This window comes from Amyelois transitella, chromosome 15 (genome assembly GCF_032362555.1).
Source record: "Amyelois transitella isolate CPQ chromosome 15, ilAmyTran1.1, whole genome shotgun sequence".
NCBI classification, from domain to species: Eukaryota; Metazoa; Arthropoda; class Insecta; order Lepidoptera; family Pyralidae; genus Amyelois; species Amyelois transitella.
In genome coordinates, this window is record NC_083518.1 from 6757760 (window position 1) to 6783535 (window position 25776).

General features: G+C 35.1%; 3 protein-coding genes across 6 annotated transcripts in view; 2 read left to right on the top strand and 1 right to left on the bottom strand.

The window, feature by feature from the left end:
• Positions 1-207: 207 nt before the first annotated feature.
• On the top strand, positions 208-3475 carry LOC106142932 (small ribosomal subunit protein uS2m). Its single transcript, XM_060948109.1, has 3 exons — positions 208-373; positions 904-978; positions 2823-3475. The coding sequence occupies exons 1-3, from the start codon at positions 352-354 to the stop codon at positions 3473-3475; spliced, it is 750 nt and encodes a 249-aa protein (XP_060804092.1). The 5' UTR covers positions 208-351.
• On the bottom strand, positions 3252-8810 carry LOC106142931 (leucine-rich repeat-containing protein 58). The gene is made up of 4 exons (XM_060948107.1): positions 8145-8810; positions 6432-6648; positions 4807-4996; positions 3252-4382 (listed from the first exon to the last, which is right to left on the bottom strand). Exons 1-4 carry the CDS (start codon positions 8633-8635, stop codon positions 4207-4209), a joined length of 1074 nt encoding a protein of 357 aa, XP_060804090.1. The 5' UTR covers positions 8636-8810; the 3' UTR covers positions 3252-4206.
• Positions 8811-10594: 1784 nt separating this feature from the next.
• LOC106141116 (glycogen synthase kinase-3 beta) overlaps positions 10595-25776 on the top strand; it is a 28580-nt gene continuing 13398 nt past the window's right edge. Inside the window, exon 1 of one of the 4 annotated variants that reach the window (XM_060948026.1) lies at positions 10595-11012. In XM_060948026.1, the coding sequence (XP_060804009.1) occupies positions 10904-11012 (109 nt within the window). In that variant the 5' untranslated portion in view covers positions 10595-10903. Of the gene's footprint in view, positions 11013-14094; positions 14243-16144; positions 16585-21789; positions 21934-25776 lie in introns of those variants that run through there. The other 3 variants (XM_060948028.1, XM_060948027.1, XM_060948029.1) reach the window with 3 other exon arrangements.

The following is a 25776-nucleotide window of genomic DNA, read 5'->3' on the forward strand; positions in this document are numbered from 1 at the left end:
AGGTAGTCTAATTTAAGAGACCCTAATAGAAATATTAGTCAGATTTTGTCAATACAACTTAAATAGTTTATTTTTTTTCAGTTTGTAATTTAGGAATTTTACTTTATTTTAATTAGGTATTTAGTTTTATTATTTATTATGTATAGTTTAGAAATTGTAATAATTCTGTCAATGTCATCAAATTTGTTTCTATTTGATTTTGACGTTTTCTTTTTTGAGGTTATATTATTGAGATGGGAAGTTATCAAGTGAATTGAATTTGAGGTTTTTGCTTTTCTGAGCTCAGTTTATGAAGAATTACTGTATGAATGTAGTAATATTTGTTAACTGAAAAAGCACTTATTTGATAACATGATGTTCTGTAGGCGTTTTTGTAAGTTTACTTTTTTGTTCACTTTAAAATAGTCTTGTACTACATAAGGTTCGAAAGAATTTATCAAAGGACTCATATTTTATTACGAATCCCTGCTATTTGAATGTCACTTTTCCTTCACGTTCCTTTAACATTATTAAGTCTTCTTTTTGGGCGATAAGGTAGCAACCTGTCATTATTTGAATCTCAATTTTATCATTAAGCTAAACAAACAACTGAACGAGGACTTCTAGACTTTTGGAGAGTGTTGGTGCTGTCTACCCTGCAAAGGATATAGATGTGACTACATACATACATGTAGTTTTCCTACAAATTCTTTAGAGCTTTACCTCTTTCTCATCTTTACATGTCATACAAACCCTCCGGTGGTACAAACCGGTGGCCCGTTTTAAGAGTTAAGCCCTTTATCTATTCACTTGGTCCTCTCTGAGGCCTCTTCAATTAGTTCTTATAATACCATTTAGCCTAGGTACAATGAAATTAAATTAAAATTTATAGTATGTACTACTTTTATAATATTTTTTTTACAGGGCACCGTCCCATAAACTATGGAGTAAATTGGTCAAAGTACAATTCATCAATGCCTGCAAGTGTTCCTGACAGTGGTATGCACTTAAAAGTAATATTAGTAGATAATTAAGTATTGTAAAATAAAAGAACAATTATTATGAAAACCTTCGGAAGGACTGTTAGTAGTGTAATTGCTTTCTTTTGTCTTTAACCATCTATGTTGGACATTCACAAGTAATGATTGAAGGCCTAATATACATAGCTTAGTGAGAATCAAGGTAAGGTATTCTCTATTAAAATAAAGTGTTGATTTTCCAGTGATTCCAACTATCCCACCCATCCATATTTTATTTTTTACGTACATACTTAGGAAAGGCTTAGTTCAGCTGTATGACTTAAAAGAGAAACATGTAGTGACAGATTGCTAGCCCATTGTCTTAAAGTTAATTAGCCTATCCCTTAGTCACTTTAAGGATCTCAAGGTTGTCCATGGTGGCTTATTTCTGGAAGACACAAATTCTATTAAGAATATATTGGGAAGATGTTGGAACTAAGGCCTTTCATTTCTCAACCCGTGCTTCTTCAGATTAAGGGGAAATGTCCATAAAATTAAGCGCTCTTCAATCGCGCCCTAGGCTATTGACAAAGGTTTATTTGGAAATAGTTATCCATCTCTGACTTTTTTCTTTTCAACCTGTCTGGCTAAAGTCTCTGCGCACGGAATCAGATGCGATGCCTGCCAGGGACAGCATATAGCTCGATGGGATTGGTTTAAAGTAGCCAGCTATTAACCTGCATGTCTCATTGAAAGCCTCCTTTCTCCTTTAGCACATACTCTCCGGCTGAGCATGAAAGGGTCAAGGCACTTGTCCAAAGCACATGCATGAGGCGCATCCGGGCCTACTTTTGAGCACTTCCGTGAAGTTTTGTGTTCCAGCGTGAAACTTTCCTTCTCACGCAAAAATGGACTTACGGAATGTCTTAAATGTTTTCTAATCGAATGTGCAGATTGTATTGACTCTGTTGATATGCGATTCGCCAATTGTCTGGATTAAATATTGCACTGCGTGTTCTCCCGTAACAACTTTCAAAGACGACCACTTATTTCTTCATCCCTTAAAGAAGGACAATTTTTAGAGCCCACTGCGGATTCCAGTGATATTATTTGCCAAGCCTTATCTAATGGGAGAGCTGAGAAAAACAACAATGAAATAAAAAGTACGAAACAAGAAAATAGTCTCTTCTGAAATTATTATGTACAAACTATTAAAAATGTATCGACAAGTATTTAATAATCAATAATACTTATGTATTTGGGTATGGACATTCATCTGTTCTCTTATAACTTCCAAACTAGTTATCATAATCAGATAAATGAAGCGTAGCGTGTCGTTAGAAGCCTCTTCATCGCAGTGCCCTCTAGAATAGAATCTTAATTTGCTAGTAAATTTTTATTTCTAGTAATTTCTTACGAAGAAAAGAACGTCTACGTTTACGACGCCCTTTTAAAATGCTTGTGAATTCATTAATAAACGCTATACCATTTGCCGTGGGCTCATGCGTCATTCAAAAAGAAATTAACTTTTGGAAGGTGGCACTTGAAATCGTACCATTTGCCGTGGGCTCATGCGTCATTCAAAAAGAAATTAACTTTTGGAAGGTGGCACTTGAAATCGTAAATAATACTCTACGAAAATTTCCCAGTGTAGATAAATTTTTGAAACACGTTTATTTTAAAAAGATTTAATAATATTTAAAGAATAGTAACAAAATTATCCCTGTAGAGATTTTTTAAATTGAAACATTCCGAATTTCATCATGACTTCTCCCCATATATTCCATGTCACAACTAGTTAAATTAAAGATGTGAGTGAAGTAGTTCTAAAATTACTATTTCGCTGGAACTTATTAATATTGTATTAATATTTTGTCATTTCAGAAATTGAGCAACTTCAACAGAAGAAAACTCCACTCGACTACCCTGATTATTTCCAAGTCCACAATCTATTCACTGTCAAGAACTTGTTTGATGCTCGTGTCCATTACGGTCATAAAGAGGGATCACTCAATGACTATATGCGACCGTACATATACGGCTCCAGATTAGGCCATTTAATATTTGACTTGGACATTACTGCTGAGCATTTGCGGAAAGCACTGAATTTCGCCGCTCATGTTGCTTATCGGGGTGGCATAATATGCTTCTTCAACAGGAATGCATTGAATGCTCATCAGGTTGAAAAAACTGCTCTAGAATGTGGGGAGTATGCTCACACGAGATTCTGGCGTGGAGGTATCTTCACCAACGCCAATCATCAGTTTGGTGCGGTAACAAGGCTACCGGATTTGTGTATATTTTTGAATACACAAAACAATATATTGAATCAGCATACAGCAGTCAGAGATAGTGCAAAAATGTTGATTCCGACGATAGGAGTTGTAGATACTAATTGTAACCCTAATTTAATAACATACCCAATCCCTGGAAATGATGACAGTCCTGTGGCGATAGAATTATACTGCAAATTATTTAAAGAGGCCATAATGCGTGGAAAAGCAGAAAGAATGAAGTTTTTACAAGATAATAACTAATTCTTTATATCATTCTAGGCAGAGGTATCTAATAATATTTTTAAGATAATGTCTAATGTGGGTTGAAAATCGAAAGTGACAGTATGAGATTCTTTTCGTCATTTCTTTCTTTTTACAAAAATGTGTGATAAGTTTGTAAAATATTAGATAAAATAAAATAGTTTTAACTGTATAAAGCTTTAATTTCATTTTCATCTATACAAAACCAAAAATCTATCACAAGTTCAAACTTAGCTTAAAATAAGAAACAATAATAGTGATATATTATCTATATACATATTAAGAGTTACACATGACAAAATAATTATTGAGTAGTTATCATAGTAACAATGAAGGTGTTGCGTGGGAGAACATTAAGGGACTTCACTGGCAAATGTTATATTGATTGAATAACCACTGCCTAATTTTGTTTGACCACACAACAGGCAGTTATTTTTTGATTTATTGACTAATGGTTTTAATTTTATTAACTTATTATAAGAATTCTGGATGATATGTTATTCGTAAAATTTAATATAAGACCTAACTACACATATACAAAGCAAAGTAAAAAAAAAATTCTCACATAACCTATAAGGCACATTCTTAGTCCAATATTTTGAATGGTTATGCGTAGGTAGGCTATCTTTAGAACTTAGAGCCTATACCTACCTATACCATTGTGATAACAGTAAATGCATTTGGCCAGTATGAAATGTCGCACGAGAAAGCAATTTTGGACGTGTTTAAAATCATCCAAGTAGGACTTTTCGCATCATGTGAGGATGAGGATTGGCATCCATTTCCCGGCTCTCCCAACTGCCGGTGATACAGCGCGAACTACACAAGAACTGAAGCAGTGGAATTCGGTATTTTCCACAAAAGTCCACGAATTTTATGTGCTCCACGCGATTGTCGAAAAATACTCCTGTAACAACGTGTAAGGAATAAAATTAAAGGGAAGATACGGCTTCTCTTAAAATAATATTAGCTAAGTATTACGAGACGAAGCAAAAGAAATATCATGTAAGTCAGTATCATACTAGCATTTTATCCCAATTGCGATGCTCTTTCTGATGAGGTATGCCATAGGTACGCCTAAGACAGGCGCCCACACGCTTCAAGACAGGGACCGTTGCCTCAATGAGCAGGTGTACTCACAAAAGGGCTTATTCACAAACATTTGTAGGTATATGGTCTTAAATTCTCTGTGTCCGTTTTTGAGGTAATCAAAACTGTGTTAAAAATAGAGAACTTAATACATTACATAATAAATAACATAAACCTTCTCAACGTTGATGAATAACAGAAGACGCTCTGAATAATAGCAGTAGTATGATCTTATGACAAACCTTTACACTTTGGATTAACACAACATTGCGCTGCACTGAGGTACTGCAGGAGCGTATTTGGAATATCCCCTGGGCGTATTGGAATCTCGTGCAGCTTTATAGTACGGCCGGCCAGCTCCAGTAGCGACGGGGGTTGCAGAGTCATATCGCGCACGAAGCGCACCACCAAAGGGTTGTCTCGAAGACTCAACTGGAAAAATATATGTACCATGTTAAGTTACTAGACACGTAAGTGGACCTACCTATGCGCAGTGCACGGATAGGTGTACATTGTAGTGAGATGGGTGTCGTCGTAAATTACCTATGGCTACACCAACTACGCAGACTTTAGACCGTGCTAATTTTAGGTCAATTTACCCGCCGGGTACGTATGAAATATTTATAAACTACTAACTTTCCTACGTTTACGAATGGCACCATTATTTTCAACAGCCTTTATATATTAATTAAAACAAAGCTGCAACTTTCTGTTTGCCAAAACTTTTTGTAGTAGGTACCTACGTAGTTACCTTCTTTATGCAAGTAGGTATGACTTAGTATGTCTGCAACAGACGTCAAGCTTTGTAATGCAATCGGGAATGGCACAAGTACTCGTAAGTATGTTATCAAAGAGATTCATTCAAATGTTATGTTAGGTGGAGAAGGCCCGGAGGATGTTTGATGTTTGCAGTGTACGTTTGAACTTCCATACAACACGAAGAAACTTCGATAAATTGATGACTAATGGATGTAAGCACGATGTCAGTATTAAAAATTGAGACAGAAAATTAGGTTGCGGTTTATCGCTGCCGGCATATTTGATGAAGCATATATCCAATTTATTTGACCAAATTAATATTCGATGCCGCTTGTTGATAAATGAGATATTGGACTGATGGGTGGTCTCTTGGCTACGAATATTATTTTCTCAATTAAAATTCAGCACTATGCTCCTGCCGTGGCTGGACAGGATAGTGTGAATAAGATCCTGGAAATGGTGGTAGGTTAGATTTTTACATAAAGCTACTTTCGTCTGACCTGCGAAGATTACGCAGGAAAACGTAAATCGTTAAAAGAATGTACTTAGGTACGGTACAAGTGAAGTATGAACCTAAACCTAACCAGGGGTTTCATAAATAGGTATTTAATTTTTTGTGTTACAAAATAATCACTATGATTGGCGCCTAGGATGACGTAGCTAAAAACAAAAGACCCCGAGGCAAAAATTTATCTACCCTCAAATTGCAGTGGGCGTGCTATGTCATGTACTTGAGTATTCAACTCTGGCAGTGTTTGTTCTTAATTCTATCGTAGTGTCCATGGTACATTGGTATTTCTAAAACAATTCGGTACTAAGGTTACTATATTCAGTTCTTATGTTCAAACTCGTGATATCAACTATGAGGACGTGTGGTGGTCATAAATATAAAAATAAGTATACATCCCAATCAACCTCGGGTGCTGAAGTTGGTAGGTGCCTTGATATATTTTACAGGTTTGTACAAAAAGCTGATCCAACAATGATAGTATAAATTATATATTATAATTTTGCGTGTTTCGTGTTTTACTATAGAGACCTGCGTAAATTTAGATCAAACTATTACTATAATATTATAAGTGAAGGTACTTGGAATATCAGGAATTACCTCTGTTAAACATGTCAATTTGATGATCTGCGTTGGCAGAGTCTTCAACTTGTTTTTGTGAATAAGCAATGACCGCAACTGTTTAAGATTAGCGATGCTTGCGGGCAATTGTTCTATTTGGTTGTCACTTAGCACCAGGGCCTGAAGAGCGGTCAGTCGCCCCACAGACTCCGGTACGTCTGTTATTTGGTTGCCGCCTACTGCTAAAATCTGCAAACTGGAAACACATAAATGTTAATTTCATATCCAAATAAAATCATTTCTGTTTTATGCAGGTCAGATAGTGCCCCAAGCTCCTGTAGAAACATGTAAGTACCTACTATACTTATGTAGCTCGCCGTATTTATCTTTCTACTCTGAACATGACGTAGTAATAAATTATCGTTATCTATCATTTGGGAGAAATATATTTTTAACATTAACATTTTGGTATTGTCTGTGTTTTATAATTAGTTTGCATTGTGATATGAGTTCTTTTTAATTTTAATATTTTATTGTTAACGAACGGTAGTTGCAAAAAAAATAAACGACACATTACGTACACCTGGGTGCTACCTAGTGTTAAAATGTTTTAGAATTCCGCGTAATACCGGTCGAAGAGAGGAAAACAAATAGTAGGCAAAATGAAATCAAAATTTTCACAAAATGTAAAATTACACTAATAATAACAAACGTAACACAAAAATGGACGGGATACATAAATTTCGTATGAGAAATAAGTGAAAGAACAACAATCTTTTTATCAGTCTGGAGCCTAAAAGCTACAAGGTTCGATTAAATTTAAGTCTAAACACTTAAATCACCTGAAAGATCTTCCTTACATTTAATGTTAAGAAAGAACTTCACTCACTCATCTCCCAGTCGCACCCTTCACGGCAGTGTCTCGGAGCCCGGGGTCCGCCTCGCAACTTTTGTCTCTCCATTTCTTCCGTCCTCAGTTTTCCCTCTATTAGCCCGCATATCATCTTCCAGCTAGGATATCATGGGCCTACCCCTTCTACTTGTACCTGAGCCCGGCGAAGGCGGCATGTATTTGTTCCTCAGATAGTCTGCAGGTTTCCGCAAAATATGGCCGTACCAACGGCGGCTCCTTCTCATACATAAATATAATCACGCCTATACCTTTGTGGGGAAGACAGTTTTGAAAAGACTAAAAGCTCTCTTCTCGTTTCTAAAGAACTACAATTTTCCAATAAGTATAGTATAAATAGACTAACAGACTAATAGACTAACTAACAGACATTTGATTATTTATTATCAGTGCTCTATATAGGCCCTGACTGTCCAAGCCTATACTTTGCCAATATAACTTATTTAAGTGGTAGGTATATCGCTTACGCATCTATTGTAATAACCTTCTTTTTCTTCCTCTAGACCTTATACAATTTACTTAGGGTCAGCCTTACTTGTCCTTACTCTTCTCACCGTACGATCTTGAGCCATTTTGGCATCTATCTAAGTACCTACATGTATATACGCACCTCATTTATAATACAAACATTTGATATTATGATAACGATAATGCTGAGAACAAAGATGTTATGCTAAACTTCGGCCTTAAAATCTAGAAATGATTTGTACACAGTCGTGTCGATATCTCTTTATCGCATGGTAAATCCATGCGATAAAGAGATATCAATATTATTTAAATTATGCAATTTTGTACCGTCCGACAAGAATATACTTATGTAAAAGTCCCTGAATTTTAATTACCTGCTTAGCTTCCATATATCCTTTGGTATGTTGACTATGTGATTCCCACCGAGATAGAGATACTTCAGTGATGTTAATTCTAATACTTGTTCTGGGAAATAGTTCAACTGATTTCCACTTAAATTAAGTTCCTTCAGTGTGTTCTTCGCCGTATTGAAACATTTCGGCAAAGATTCGTTCGTCAGCTGGTTATGTTTCGCTATCAGAGACGTCAAAGGGCAATTTTTTAGCACATCTGGGAGCACTGTTAATCTGTTATTACTGATGTCCAAAATCTTCAAGTTGCAGAACCTGTTTATTGCTTCTGGCAGGATCTTAATTTGGTTGTTGTAAAGCAATATGGTCTCATAATTTTGTGCGCAATTCTTCTCATCAACAATGCCTTTCAATTCTAATGATAAGTTGATCGAGTCCAATAACTTGTACGATAGATCAAGTGTTTTTTGCTCTCTGCTATCGCTATCGCAGCTGTCGGATGTGTAACACTCCATAATGATATCAGTGTACTGTCTGTCTCTAGGCAATTTAACAAATTTTGATGAAACACTTACATTATCAGGGAGTTGTTTACGCTGCGGAGCGACGCGGTCGCTCTAACGCCAGCGCACGCGCAACTAACCAAAATTAACTTAGTCTTGGTAACAAGCAGGGTACTCCGCCTTAGTTCGCGTTTGCCTTCGCGGTCTTGTCTCGCTCGCGTCACTTTTATTATCAGATGCATTTTGCTAAAGTTTTTATAGTCCATCTTGCAACTGACTAAGATCTTTTAGATCGGTTAGAGCTGTAAAACCCTACTTATAGTAAAAGTAAAAACTTTGAGCAAAAAAGCAGAAAGAAAAAAATATTTAAATGATGGGATGTGATTTGTAGGGAATGCGAAAACATAGTAGGTGGAGAAAGGTAATGTCTTTGTCTCTTCTATATAAATCGTAATAATATGTATAACTTGATAAATTATTCTTACTACATTGGTTCCTTCCCACTTGCACACTTACAATTTTGTAATTAATTACATTTGCCTGTCCTCCCTATAAATTCACGGTACGATAGGTACATTACCCAGCTTAGATTTTATTTCTCCTGGCGTTAATCACGATTTCATCCTTATCATCCATGGTTACTCTAGAGTGGAGCCTGGGGTGTGCCTTTGACCATGGTCATGGATTGGGTAATGTACCACGAAGCGTTAAGCATTGATGGTCGAATCGGTAAGGTGCCAGCGTAAAATACGTGATACGCAAGCGCAGGAAGGTAAAAATTACATATTGACAGCCTACTAAGATATAAGTAGTATTGAAGCTCAATATTAAAATTATTATCGATAGTATTGTAGTTATTGATAATTTTGTACCAAACAAAGCTATTGATACTATTGGACCAAACTGAGCTATCGATTGACCTATCGATTTTATAGATGATTTCCGAGGTCAACTATCGATAGCCTAGTTACCGATAATACTATGACACGCAACAACACTATGGATAGTAGGATACTGCATCTAGTTTCCATAGATGTCGTAAAAGGCCACTAAAAGATAGGCCAATAAATTTAGAATTCGTTTAGACGAAGGGCAACAACTCCATTGTTAATCCATAGAGCTGAACGCGGCCTTTCAGTATTTGCGAGACTGTTGGCTCTGGTTGTCCCGTAATAAATCAAGACGTGATTATATGAACGTACTATACACATAGCCACGTTTATATCCCTTGCTGGGAAGACAGCGCGAGATTCAAAAAGTGACAGGTTGTTAGTTACATTTTCATTATTGTATAATGTTATAGATTTATGTATTTGGTATCGATGCCTTCGATTATATTATAGTTACCTATTGATACTAATGACATGATGATATCAACTATCAATACTTCAATAATTAGGTGCTTATTATATCGTATGTAAGTTTGTAAAGTCCTTTCTCAATAAGAAGTATGAAGTTGGAGGACTAGACATGATGATAATCGTGTACGATCTAACTAAGTGGACGCTTTAAAATCTTTACAAATTCTACTCTACAATTCGAATTTCATGCCCTGCCCTGAATTATATTTTCAGGAATCGGGATGTACAATTGCGCGATTTTTTGCCTTTTTGGAATACTTTTTATTGATTGAGGCAAAGGCATCAATATAGGTTGAGGATAAACGTATTTGAATACATGATTTCATTAGTGGCTTCCATATAAAATCTTACAAAATTACGTAGATATTATCCGCTAAAAACATCACTAGGTAACATTATACGGACTTGTTCGGACATTTGTTTGCGAAAATTAAATCTATTAATCCTAACCTAAGTCCGTCCATGTGTCGAGTGAACTATGTGAAAATGCCCTTAATAATTGTTTTACCGATAATTTACACAAATTTCACCTCAAAAACTAGATGGCGCGTTGCGGCGTTCATGTGACGTCAGCTTCGTGAAGTGATCGAATGTCCGAATCAACGCCGAATTTATCCGAATGAGTGAGCGAGTCAAGTCAAGTCGGAAGGCGAAGAAACTAAAATCTGTCGTTCACTTTTTAGTGATGTAAATTTTGAAAATTTAACAAAATGATATTGTAAAACCGTAATACGACAGTCTTATTTTCATTTTGATTGTATGTTAGTGATATTGTTTTGACTGCTACATTTCTACCTTTGTATAACGTTGGCTAAGTGAGAGAATTCAGAATTCAGTGCGAGTGCAAGGGTGGTAACGAGAAATGTGAAGTATCTATGAAGTTTAGGATTCTAAGGCCGTCTATTTTATAACTATAATAATGAGCGGACGCCCTAGAACCACGTCATTCGCCGAGGGCAGCAAATCCGTTCGAAAGACATTCGATAATCAGCCACAGAAACCACCACTTGGAGGCGTAAAAATTAGCAGTAAGTACAACCACCTAACCATTCTTTTGTCGGCCATCGTGATTTCTTTGCGCCTGTGACGTATTTCATCACTGACAATTTAAACATGGCTGCAAACGATATCACAAATGTGAAAAAATATGTGAAACTGAACATAACCCTTGAATTAATCAATATCTGTAACATTTTCCGTCCTTAGCGTTTCAAAAATGGCCACAGGTTTTACTTTGGTTTTGCCACATATGCCTTGCTGTATGACAGTTTTCATGTCAAAATACCAAAAATCAAAGTAATGCGTAAATCCTTGGAGCAAAAATGTGACATAAATATTAAGAAATGGGCAAATTATCAGTACGCACCTAACCTTTGACTTCACCTATAGGTCGCTTTTGTCTGGATAAAGGTAGCTCTATGATGATAAATCAATTATTTTGAGGTTATTTTAATATGACGTAATAAATGTAGGATCATCAAATTAATGAATACTTAATTCCCATTCAATGTAACAACAATATACAAATGACTACAATCCTATTTGATATTCACAAAAAATAAGTCTTACTTTCGTTCCTTCGATATCACGAAGTATGGAAGTGCTTTTCTAGGTACTTCATGTTTGGCAGGTGATAAAGGTATAAATTTTAATATTTCAAGTATAGTTGGTTTAGTTAGTGTGCTATTTTTCTTACTGTTCATTTAACATAAGATGGTAATTACATTCTCAGTTGTCTACTAAAGAGTTATTAGTCTGCTGACAACTATATCCTTAGGTTGTTAATATTTAACCTCTCGGGGTCCCAAGGGGATTCTATTGATGTCATCCACAAGTACATCTTAGGGCCATTGGATTTGGATCATACATTCTGAATGATAGAAATGATATCATATGATGTTTTTCCATCCATAAAGAGAATGAAGAAAAATAGGCTTGGAGGAATATCACCATGTGCTATGTACCACATACTTTGACTTTTTACAATGACTTTCCTGAGTTATGTGCAATAGTTTGATTGCTGGCCAATGTTCTTATAAAGAGGAATGAATGTGCATTCAGACAACTGGATGTGCATTACCATGATGCAATTAAAATAGGGTAGGTTACGCCGTGGAGGTTGATAGAAATTGCTTTATATAAAAATTTCACTAATTCAGGATCATGGCCAAGGAAAGGTGCACCCTAGGCACATCTCTAGAGAGATGATGTTACAAGGTGCTTATGTCTCTTTGAACATTTTGAAGCATATATGTAATGCAATGAAATTATCAATGAAAGTGAATAAAGAATCAGAACTATCACCAAGGGGAAGAATACTTGCCACTTTAAAATAAGGCAATTTTATAATAAAAAGTCAATACTAAGGACATGTTGAGTTTCAGTATAGAATATTGATTGTTCTCATTTTTTAAAGCTCAGTGAACCAAACTTAACTGCTTGACAGGGTTTTTTCTAAAATTGGTACTTCTATATTTATTACATTCTCATTATATTTATATATGTACAGGGCTGATGTCATTTTTAAGCTTAAAATTTAATTGGCTTTCAGCCAATATGAAATTTCCATAGTCATACATTTATTTTTAAGGCCAAAATATATTTTATTTGGTGGTGTCAATAGCTAGTTATTTTCTAAAACTCTATGTATTGTGATGGCTTTGTCTACCTTGTAAGCGAAACAACATTGACTATCTAATATCTTTGCTTATTTTTAACCCTCTCTTAACACCAAACCTTCTGTTCGCCATTTTATTTCAATACATTTTTTTTTTATAAATATATACGGGACAAATTACACTGATTGAGTTAGCCTCGAAGTAAGTTCGAGACTTGTGTTACGAGATACTAACTCAACGATACTATATTTTATGATAAATACTTATATAGATAAACATTTTAATACATTAATTTGAATCTGTAGGTTACAATATATAAATGGAAAGTTTGTGAGTCAAATCAAATGCTAGGCTAGTATATGACTTGCATAGGTTTAGATAAAACTTTATATAAACAAATAAAAGGATATCTTTTGAATAATAGAAAAACCGGCGTGCGAGTCGGATTCGCGCGCGAAGTTTCCGCAAAATTATCGTTTGTACGGGAGCCCCTTTTAATAATTACTTTAATATTATTTAATAATTTATTATGAAATGTAATATGTACATAACAAGTAAATAATCTGTGAAAAATTTAAGCATCTACCTGTTACCGTTAAAAATATAGAGCAGAAATTCGAAAATCAATTTGTATATTGTGTAGGAATGTGTGTGTTTGTAACGCGAAACCTTTCGAACCGTTGGTTTGATTTTGATGAAATTTGAAAATCTTTTTAAGTTTTTTAAAAAATTTTGAGATGTTGCGAATTGTTTTAAAAAGGTAAAGTGTTCGCGAGGTTTAAGTTCGCGGCGAACGACTATTGATATATTAATTACATAATCAACATAGGTAATGGCCAAAATCAAAAGTAATGTAAGTCACCATTCTCACAACAGCTCTTTGCTGTCGATCACCCAACTGCAAGTTGTCAACGCTGTCACTGATGTTACTGGCACAACAAATATACATTACGCCCTGCCGCCGTATCATGGGCACGCGCTACGCCGTTTTTATCGCGCGAGAAACTATCGCTGTTCCGTTTCACGTCATAGTAAAAAGCGAAATCACGAAAGTTTTTCGCGTTGTATAGATTCTCATCGAAACCGCATCTGAAGTGGTAAACATGAGGACCAATAGATGGCGACTGTAATCTTAGTTATCGGCTTATAGATAAGTTTCCTATTAGTTAACTACAATTATTCTAAAATATGGAGTTTCTTAGCTCGGCGCCTATTAAGAAAAGAAATAGCTAAGTCCTTTAAGACTTTCTTTATTTGCGCAGGAAATAGCAGCGCTCGCACATTCTATTCCTATCGCAACTTGCATTACCGGGAATCGTCAAAAAAAATTAAGACGCATTTTCGAAGTTCAATTAATATGAGGGATTTTAGATTAACTTAAAGAAACCTGCCTGTATTCATAAAAATAATTAATCCGTAGATAAGTAGTATAGGTGTGCAATACCTACAAAATGATTTTTTTATCTTTAGTACCGCAATGTTAATACCATAATTTGGTAGCGTGAATTTTTCGGAATATTATTTAAAACTCTAGCTATCAATGTTTTGTAAATTACTCACGAAATATTTATTTTTATCTTCTTTTGTTCTAATGAAGAGCACAACCATTGTGTAAAGATCAATTTAAGTTAATTGCGGAGGTGCGTTTTGTCTCTTCTATTTTGATTTTATGTAGTGATTTGCCGCTTTTATCAGCCACATGACACATCCATTATTCTCTTCATACAAGACGTCGGATTAGGGTAGTCTTGGACTGACCTTACAACAAAAGGAATGTTTTTCAACAATTGCAGAATATTCTTTCTCAGACAGTATGGGAAGTACCTTATTTTTTGGCATTTAAATGAAAATCGATTTTCTAGACTTAACGCATTACAATTTCGGGTTTTCAAAGGCTACCTACATGAGGCTACTTTTAGCTTTTGTTTACAATTTAGTATTTTAAGTTATATGTTTGCCTGACCTAGTTTACCTAGAAGTATGTCACTCAGTAAGTGCACACGGATCGTCCAAGCGTCGATGCCAGTGTGTCTAAAGTTAAAAATTCACCAAGAGTACCCTCCATGGCTAAACACCTTGCGGCGCGCGAGTTTGCATTTTTAATAACTCTGCAACGGTAGCCTTCGACGTTGAGCCTTTAGTCAGTGATGACATCTTTGCTTGTAATTTAATTAAAGGAGCTCCGTTATGTTCATTTGTTAATTTGATATTTAACAATGATAGAAAGTCGTCGATGATTAATTTAATAGGCTTGGTTCAGTTGTAAAAGTTGTCCTAATTATGTACTCGTGTTCTTGACGTCATCGAATAGATAAATCGATTTTCTTTTGGTCAGTTGCACTGTTGCCATGCGACTGAATGATTAAGCCAAATTGGACATCTTTGATTTACGAAGCTTGTTAGCTTCAAGGTTAGCCGGTAACAAACACGTCAAGAAGGAAACATATCTATTCGAAATTGTAGGCAAGCACTTTTTTTACTTTTTTAATATAAAATTGTACAATTTGTATGTCTTGCCTTCTCTATAAATTTTCGGGTCCGCTGAAGAGCCATGTTGACTAAATGATATCTATACTAATATTATAAAGCTGAAGAGTTTGTTTTGTTTGTTTGTTTGTTTAAACGCGCTAATCTCAGAAACTACTGAACCGATTTGAATAATTCTTTCACTGTTAGATAGTCTATTTATCGAGGAAGGCTACATTTTATCCCGGATTTTCTACGGGAAACGTCAACAATGCAGGTGAAAGTTGAATGAGTCGGCCATCTGCGAGCTTTCCACGCGAACGCTGCGCAAACCAACAAAGATATAGTAAAACAATGTACTAAAGATGTGAAGTACTCATTTTTTGCCACAAAAAAGTCCGCGAGAGCATATATCTATCTCTTAAGGTTTACTTACAATAACCACTTTTATGTTCATTTTTTAAGATTATTTTTTCATTATAAACATAAGTTATTTTGAAACCAATTTTCTTTAATTCAGTATTAATCCTTATCCAAATAAATATATTTATTACTTTCGGCTTTTCATGTAGACTAAAATTGCCATTTACAGTATATAAATCAGACGAATAGGTTTTGAGATATAGTCGTTATAAGCAATTTGCAGCGAAACATTTAATACGGCGAACCAGCGTTCTTTCTAATACGCGTGACCGTGTGACCCTATAATTGATAAAGCCGAGGAGGATGTTTGCAAAAATAAATATGATGCCCAAAATAACTATTCCACGTGGACGAAGTCGCGGGCACAGCTAGTGCATTATAAAATTTCGTGATTTAGCCGTATTAGTTAGTCTTTTTATTCACTTTTCTGTAAAACCAGTTTTAAACTTATTATTACTTTCTAGTTCAAATTTGAGTACAATTCAAACAGTCTTAATAGTCTTCTAATTATGGCCAGTTCTAAATTTAACATTAATTACTAAATATTTGAATGAAATGAATCCATTAGATTCCAAATGCAAACATACATTATGTATTTGCTGTTATCTGTTATCAGTGGTCGTTGTCGATCTCACTATCTCGCCTGACCTAACCATTTGCGGAAGAATCGTGCCAACGCACTCTCGGTTTTCGAGTCGCCTTTCGCTCACCGACTAGTCACAGTCGAGCAACGTAGTCGCCACAGCCGGTGCATGTTGCAAAATTACCAATTAGTACGTTAACCTACTTTGTTAGGCCCGTGTCGCTGCTTAGCTTTGGGCTATAATAGCCAAGACTAACTTAACAATTGACGTTGCTATCAATGAATGCAAAATGTGATGTGTCCAAGTGATTATTAGTGAAGTGTCATGAGCAGGCGGATAATAAAATCAAGAAATAGTGCACTTGCGTGTTCCATGTGGATCCGGAAACAATTGAGGGTGATAAAAGATGTTGCGACGGCGTGCCACCTATATTGTCAACGCCGAACAAGATGAACGCAAAAACCGATCCAAATCATCTGAACCTTCTCAGATTTTCATGAAAATAATAGGTATGATTCATTGTATTCATGTGTCGTTTTCAAACAATATAATTATACAGTACCTATTCATTGATTCCTTTCGAGTACAGGCGGAGGACTGTTTTGTATTTATACCTAGTGCGTAAATATTAAAATTAAATACTTTCAAAACTAGTTGGAAGTAAGAATCACTTTCAGTTATACACCGCGTGCACTAAATTCTGCACGACACAAGATTTATGGCAGGCCCACTATCGGCATTTATACACATCCTTATTTATTTTAACTTTTGACTGTCATAGTTATGAGAAATTCACATTAATTTACTATTTAGTGATCGCGTTCGTTGACGTTTGATGTGATGATAAAAAAATTGATCCATCTGTTTTCACGCATGTATATTATTACATTGTCCAAAGGGGCCAAAAAATTTATTAACTAGTTTTGTATTCTATTTTGAAGAACATTTCACCATCATAATATCGCTAGAAAATGTAAAACAAACACAATAGCACTTACCGATTACTTGTTATCGACACTTATGTCATAATTTCATGACGTAACTATTTGGTCAAACTATCGTCTGTCGTAAATAATCGTAATCTTTTTTTTTTAGTTTTACACAATATGTATAATTATTTCTCGAATGCTTTATAAAACATAGAGGTAATTTACTGTTCAACACAAAAACGATCAATTTTCAAACCTAAAAAATAACTAAATAATTATTTAAAAAAAATAAAATACCCAAAACACGGAATTGTAACCAGTGGATTTCATACTAAGTGTTGTATCTTGTATGATACTGTCACCATTTGAATCTCAATTCTATCATTCTGCCATCAACCTGAACTTGGCCTTTCAGTCTTTTCAAATTTATAAGCTCTTTCCTGGAAGGGATATAGATGTGATTATATTTAGTTAAAGTAAATGTTACCTTCTGCTGCGTACTACTGAACATAACATTATACAACATCGTAGGTACGCCACAGCGCCGCCGATACCTAACCTAATTAATTTAAGTGGTATTTAAAATATGTTCCGAGGACGTGGCATAGTTAAGTTAGTTCTGTTCTGACTGATTTTAATTAGGGCTACGATATTTAAATAGTTTTTAATGAATTATTTCCTGAGATCTTATCTCAATAACTTCGTCAACAATGCATATTTTCTTTCTTTGGTTTATCTCTTGGAGTCCAGAAAATCAATTGAAGTGGAAGTATTGACGTTTGAATTTAATTTTATCCGTCAGTACTACTATTATATTTTTTCCATTGTGAATTGTTTGCCATATGTCCCTACATATTATGACGTGATATATGATTATAAAAGTTTTTGAATTTTATCGGTATTAATTGTTGGATAAAATTGACATTATTTTTTATGAATATTATTAAAGTTATTATAACCAATATAGATAAATTAAGCTGTTTCTGATAAGGGTGTTGTTACGTCGGGGTCAGAAGACGTTTGTGATTTGTAGTAAATCTGATCATATTTTATCATTTAAAGAAAAAAATGCAATAGAAAAAAGCTCTATTCTCGTATTTAGTCTCTAAAATCCTTAACATTCTAGCCTCAATATAATTTCCCTTTTTCCTTTTGTGGACAAAGCAATAAGAGTGCGTTGTTAGCCCTATACTTTTTGTTTTTTCAGACTATCATTCAGCAACTCTCGTCGAGTTGCTTGAACCTCGTATTTATATACGTATATATATATAATTTAATAATTGGATTTCACCATCGCTGTTTTATACGGGCTTGTGTCAATCGCTCATTTCCTCGCGACTGGCGTCATATCGTCATAACCATGGCCTTCCTTGGAAACACGCCCAGATTATTTACACTTTATCCCAGTCCATTCCCTTCTTGTTGTTCACGAACGTGTTGTATAATTAGAATCGTTCACGTCAACAGACAGGTCAATATCATATTTGTAAGTAAGCATCACATGCCTCGAAAAAAAAAAACAGATAATGCAGTCAGATATATATTTATTTTGTCAGGATTGATACGCTATCTTGATGTAGTTATATCTGATATGTAATCGCATCTTCGTCCCAGTTTGGCAGATATACAAAAGTCCGCAGTTGTGAGATATTGAAAATCACTTATGAGACCTATATGAGACAGAGATATGTATTTTATAGAATAAATAGATATGCAGAAATTTTAAGTTGAGCAATGCGTCATGCAAACAGGACCGGTTCCCATATTATACGCAGGTAGTCAACGCCGCCTTAGTGGAAGAATTCAAAAGCTGAAAGCGTGCTCGTCAAGCGTAGATGTAACCGCAATACGATATCACCTTACTACGGGTTTGCAATAAACAATGGAGTGGTTTCCTATTCTATTTTAGTTAATAAAGGGAAACATGCACGTTAGGCCGATAAATAATAAAATTTAAAATCATTTAAAACTGACTGAAACTTATCGCAGCCGCGTTAGGAAATGTTTCAAATATCAATTGCCTAGTTTTATATTCCCTTTATCTCTTCGCTTTCGATAGAGAAATCTGATGAGGCAAATGCCTTATCATAGTTCAAAGAGCCACATAATAAAGAAGGTATTTTTTTAAATGTATTTATCGAATTTGATTGGTTAAGGATGTACAAGGGAAAGCATATCAAGTTACAGAGCACGTGATTTGTCTCAAAGGAGGAAATATCGCATTCGTATGACGACGACGTGGTGAGCTCCAAATTATCGCCGAAAGTTTTGATCCAATTATCGTAACTATGTTCAAGGACAGCTTATAAATACTATTTTGACGTAGATAATTGTAAGAATAATTTTCATGAAAATCAATATTTTCGTGGAAAACTACCTCCTTTGCGTTTCAGTCCAAGTTTATTTTAACTGCGCTTTGTCGCTGATATTACGTTGATGATTAAGGCTTGGACGTCAATAACTACCCGAAAGATTCTGGTTAATAATCGTCAATTTAATAGAGAGTTTATTAAGTGCGAAAAAAAATATTCTCTTATCTTTTCGAAGATAACAACACCCAGTCATCGCAAAAGGATGCCTTTCATACGGTACAGAATATTATAAATTACAAGCATAGGTACTTTGTTCGCTTGTACAGTCATTCGTGACGTAGTTCAAGAAAATTATCACCGGTTGTGTAAAAAGTCAGACACGCGCGCATGCGACGTGATACTGATCGACTTTGTTGATCCCTAGTCTGTGGTACAGAAGTAAAGCTTCATACAGACACAGTACTCCCAATTTGTGTTACAATTTTTTGTATTGTATTGAACAGTTTGTTAGTGTCGCTAAAAATGTCAAGTTTGTTGCAAAACGTCGTGTGTATACTATTACTACACAGTGTGTATGTGAGGAACTGATATTTAAGAGAAAGAACGTGTTATATTCTTTCTGTATTCTTCTTCCAGTTATTTTTCCAGTATTCTTCTTAAAGTGAGGAAACTAGTCCCTGTTGCATCCTCACCACTCTGGAGAGAAGCCCGGGGTATGCCTATGACCATGGATCTTGGATTGACTGAGTCAGGTTTTTACACGAAGCTACTCCCATCTGACCTCCGCAATCTTTGCAAGGGAACCTAACCCATATTGGATCATATGATAACACATCCAGCATCCTGCATGTGGAGGTTTCCTTGCGATGTTTTTTCTTCACCTTAAGAGCATCGGTTAGTTATCAAAACTAATGTATATAACTTTGAAAATAGTCATTGGTACATGGCCGCATTTCACCAATTCACCACCGACATATATTCTTTCTGTATTTTATTGCACTAAAAATAGATAGTTTGTAATGAAAAATATAAGGTTATTCTTAAATTTATAAGTATTTATCATTGGTTTATCAGTCAATAACAGAAGATTTAGTTTTGATTAGTGAAAATCTTTTATAGATAAATATACCTAGCTCTTTCTATCGAATCAAGCTGAATTTCTTGCTTAAGGGCACATATTTTTAGTTATTATTGGGATTAGTAAGTAAAATTTTACAGGTTTTATTTCCATACTCTCAGTAGTTTGCAATAAGTCCGTGACTCCAGCACATGACAAGTTATGATTGAAATGCAATATAAAGTAAAAATTTAAAAGAAACCATTAAAAGGTAGTAATCGAAAAACGAAATCGAATTATATTTTAGGTACGTGATCGCCCTTGATTTCTTAGTCGCACAGTGCACAACACATTAGTTCCTTGTGTGTACCATATTAATTCCGTTTAGATAGTCAAAGCTTTAAAAATAAAAACTACACACACCCACTAAACGTTATAGTTACGTGGCGATAACTGAAAATCAGTGTTTCTGTTCCGAGGTTCAGAAAAATAGCTGAGTTTTTTTTGCCTTGCTTGCCGCACACCAATTATATTTTTGTTGTGCATTAGCTTAAGATACTGATGTTTTCATACATTGTATGTGTGGTGGTGTGTGAGAAATTCAAATAAATTATCTATGTATTTACTTTCTTGGCATTTATAATTTTGTCACCGTCGTATAATCACAATTAGACCAGTTATCTTGAGATAAGGTCTTCGAAAGTACTGTTTTTTGCTACTTCGTGGCCCGGGGTCCGCTTTCCTAACTTTTCTCTCTCACCTCTTTTTCCAGTCATCAATATCTTATTTACTATCATTCTATTCATACGTAACAATCATTTACGTAGTTAGCAGCAAAATCAATTTATGTTGAAACGCCAATAACTCATCTGACCCAATTTCACATTATTTTTGGCGACGTTGAGCTTTTGTTTCCGACAAATGTAATAAATAGGACATACCTTAATATATCTATGCTTAAAATTCAAATGCTAAAGCAAATATATTTCTCCGTTTGTTTCCCTGCTTTTCATTGATTTGGAAGACATTTTGTAAGCAAATATTTTTATTTTTGGCGTCAGGGCAGGCCTAATTTTTTACTCATCTGCATAAAAATATGAGAGTAAACTTTTATCTGAACAAACGCGAGATCTAGACGGGGGATAAAGTTAGTTAAATATATCTAGTTCTAACTAAATAAAACACACATTATTTCCAGTATGATGTTTAGTTTATATATAGTAAAGTCGCGAAGTTTGAATTAGCACGACTTAGTCGTGTACTGAGGGTCGACCTTTACGGGCGGGGCGGAGGTGTCGCGGAAAAGCGCCGACCGGCAGTCTACTACGACGCGCGTTTGCGTGCGATCCTCTGCCAAACTGGAGTGTGCAGGCCCAGTATGCTTCGACAACCTAGGAGTGTCCGACGGGCAGACCACGGTGGCGGTGCGCCCCGTTGGCGAAGTGACCGCGCGCTCCGAACCATCCTTGATCAAATTACTTGACTCTGATAAAAGTGGACAATTGAGCCGTGCCCGCGACCGGCTTTCATCTTTCTGTAAAAAATTAAGGCGCACCATCAGTGAGTGTCTCGAATAATTGAACTTTTCTATGAATTAATGAGCGGTGCTCGTCATTTGCACACTTGCCATTTCTCGTCCACCCCAACAATGTTATCATTCGTATGTTAATTTCAATGTTCTAATGTTGCTTTTGTGTTTTGCCACAACACGCAGGCGACGTGGAAACTCCTAAAAATTCCGAGCTGGCTTCGGACAAGAAGACTACTTCCTCGCATCGTAAGTGCTAGATATTGCGCACGTCATTAGCTTCACCTTACATTCACGGTACCCCACCGAATTCACTTTGGTTCATGTTTTATATATCCTAAATGTTTGGATAGAGCGAGAATCTTCCTACAAACGAGCTTATTTGCATAATGTTCTTTTAATTATGCCCAAAAAATTACCTATGTCGGAAGATAATCGCATTCACAATCACAAGATATAACCCCTTATCCTAATTAAAGCTTAGGATTTGGTAGTATATGTGTGTTCCGGGTTCATTACGGTTGTAGACATGTGATGGAACATAGAACTTACATAGAATATGTTAATTACAATTTTCTAATTACTGTCAACACTGTCAAGGCGTCTCGTGAAATTTCTTTAGCTATACATGGCTTAAGTGTATTGTTTTTGTGATTTTTATTAGTTTGGTTTGTTATCCTGTATATACTAAATTGTTTGAGTTTTGCCTGCTTCGTAGGATAGCTGTTGTCTTATAATACTTCATTTGTTCACATTATTATTGTCCTTTTGAGTTAGTATTTGTTATATAAAGTATGTATGTATGAAATGACAAGTTTTTTTAAAGTAATGCGTGGCAGCCAGGCTTCTATTGATGTCAGAAAATTTCAGGAAACGACAGTAGAGCGACAGCCGTCTGACCTACAGTGACCCTGTTAACAGGGCAACCCGAACTGATTGAATCACTACATAATAAATTCCCACCTAGGAAAGTACACTTTCCATGCGCGTTACATTCAAACTATAAAAAGAACAAGCCCACGGTAAAATTGATCTAAAGAACTTTAAAAACGCAAACACAAACAAACAGTTTCACAAACAGTTATCAAATTGATTATTACTCTTTTTTTATAAAAATATTAAAATATTCAAAAAACACCTTATACCTTTTTAGTTTTAACAAAAATCCCACTGAGGCGATTTTATATGAATATCTTCTGGTTTTGTACTTTAGATTTAATGCTAACCGATGCACTTGCAGTGTCGAAAAATTCATCAATCAGTCACACTCATTAAATCACAACACATTAATTCTATTCAAGTTTCTTAATCCGACGTCCGACCAGTTTCGATCCTCGGCATACTGCAGTTTGCATAATATATAGTCATATTGAGTCATGGTGATAAGACATTCTATGTTGCTGACTTGCTATCCATAACCAGTAGTATAGGAGGTCATCACCATTTCTAGTTGTCGAATTGATTTATTGCGTTAGTTTATAGGATGAAGGGGAGACTTATTTTCCATATTGTTTCTCCTTTATTGGATCATGTTTACGAACACTTAGATAAAAGTAACGAAGGTATATTGTTTTGTTTACTATAAGTCACTGCGTAAAATTAAAAATCTCTTACTTCCCCTTTGTAGTGGGCATTTCGAGAAATCCTCTCCGCGCTTAGTGCACCGCTAGATCACATAAAGAACCTTAATACCGAATTTTAAGTCCCTAGACATAGCGGTTTGGCTTGTTTGTTCTCTGTCAGTCAGTCACGCAGTGGCTGAAGATTTTAATATGTAGAGATTGTAGGTAGTTTTAATACGTATACCTACGTTACTTTCGTCTCTGCTTTCTCCTAGTTATATTTTACTTTGAGATCTGAACAATGCACGCCTCGCTGTCAGACCGCTATTAGCAACACAACCATTGTTTATCTTCTAATCAGACCCATCTATTATATCCGTGATATCGTTACATAATATGCCAACACATAAGCCCCCATTAACTAATATAGGACAAATAAATCTACTTACAAACTTGTAGCATGGAGCTGACCAAAGTTTGCTGTATTAAATTGTATCTCCATTAGAAGGACTAAATTGACAATGTTTTGAGTTAAAATATATATAGACTGAAATAAGTACAAGAACTAGTTATCAAATTTATCAACATAATAAAACGTAACTTTAAACGTAAATGTTAAGTGACTGATGGACAACGCACAGCCAAAATTACTAAGCGTATAAGTAGAAAGTTGAAATTTGGTATAAAGGTTTAGGGAGTTTAATGGAGCACTAAGAGTGGATATTTAAAGATTCCCATGGGAACGGGAATTTTTAGTTTACGCGCGTGGGGTCACGGGTCCTCTAGTATACAAGACGAGACAACTGAACCGCTTTTTATCAAAAGGTTTAATAATGCTTATTATATAAACCGTTTTTTAGTACATGATGAGGTGAGAAAATACATATAAGATCCATTTTTTCAGATTCTTCGAAGTGGGGAATAGAAGTTACGCTTTAAGGCGATTGCGTAAATATCGTGAGATAGGTACCTTATTTAGAAATATTTCTACAATTCAATGTTCTTTAAAAAGTTGAATAGATATACTCCTTCATTCTTATAATAATCCCACCAATATTATTTTCATGAAAAATGTTCTGTGAAAAAGTTGTCAGATCTCATTTAGAGCCGAACTTTACCAGGCCTTACTTTACACATTATACATTTTAATCAAATTATGTGAAGGTTTAACAGGTATCCGCTCGTTGTGTGTACTAAATCAGAAATTGATATTATAAGAGAAATATTATTTCAATCGCCACATTGAGCCTAAGATACTTAGATAAGGCTCGGACAAACAAGGGTGTAGTTGTTTGTTTTGCGTCAGTAAGGGTTGCTCGTTGATATTGCGATTGGGCGTGGTGACCACTTACAATTCGACTCTGGGAGTGTATGAATGAACTATAAATTATTATTGGATTAAAGTTACCTTCTTTATAGAATGTTTGGTCTAATAATCTGTAAGTTACTTCCCATTTTCTTTTAATTTATTCAAACTTAAATTTGTTTAAAACAATCGCATAGCATTCATCAAAATGTCATATATTAATTTTCAGTTTATTTCATTCTGTCGTTTAGAGTTTGTATTGGTGGCATTTTAAAACAAACGCGGGCGACCTAAGTTAAGTAATTTTTTTATTTACTTAATTTGAACACAATAAACAAAAATATAAAAGTACTGAATGTTATTTCTCAAAAATTCTTTGTCTACATCATTAACACGGTAGTGTTTTCTTATACAAAAATAGTTTTCTCTGCGGTTTGTCTACCGCAATTCTCTGCATAAATGATGAGGACGTTGCAGCCAAATGAAATAAACTGTCCTAAGTGTGCTAACCTACGTAGATGTTAAGAATAGTTGACATTTCAGTCGGTCGCATTGATAGTCGAAACTTAATTAAATTAATAAAAAACTAAATAAAATAAACATTCCACAACTTTCCGCGATTAGCGCATACATACAGACAGACAAAAAAGGGGGGCTGTACTTTATAAGTAGTGATATACTCACGTTATTATCCCCTAAGGGGTAGACAACCACCAGTCTCGAAAAGACTGAAAGATTTGCTAGATTGCTAGCCCATCGCCTAACAAAAGAATCCCATGTATATATTATCGCATCCCAGGTAAATATCAGATTTTATTGTCAATTTTAGCAGTTAGGAATTTTGAAAGCGATGAGCTAGAATGTTAAGACTAACTCATTTCATTTAGCCTATACCTTACGTGTCCAATGTTAGAGATGGTATTTTGGAATAAAGTTAGTACAAGATAAGATAATGTTCATATTTGCTTATGTTTCTAATTAGTCATAAAATACTGTGTAAATATATA

Excerpts from the sequence above, each read along its gene's own strand:
- LOC106142931 (XM_060948107.1), bottom strand. The coding sequence starts at position 8,635 with ATGGAGTGTTACACATCCGACAGCTGCGATAGCGATAGCAGAGAGCAA. Across the intron at positions 6,649-8,144 it reads GATATATGGAAGCTAAGCAG|TTTGCAGATTTTAGCAGTAG; the intron begins GTAATTAAAATT and ends ATGTGTTTCCAG. Across the intron at positions 4,997-6,431 it reads AATTGACATGTTTAACAGAG|TTGAGTCTTCGAGACAACCC; the intron begins GTAATTCCTGAT and ends ATATTTTTCCAG.
- LOC106142932 (XM_060948109.1), top strand. The coding sequence starts at position 352 with ATGATGTTCTGTAGGCGTTTTT. Across the intron at positions 374-903 it reads GATGTTCTGTAGGCGTTTTT|GGCACCGTCCCATAAACTAT; the intron begins GTAAGTTTACTT and ends TTTTTTTTACAG. Across the intron at positions 979-2,822 it reads TGCAAGTGTTCCTGACAGTG|AAATTGAGCAACTTCAACAG; the intron begins GTATGCACTTAA and ends TTGTCATTTCAG.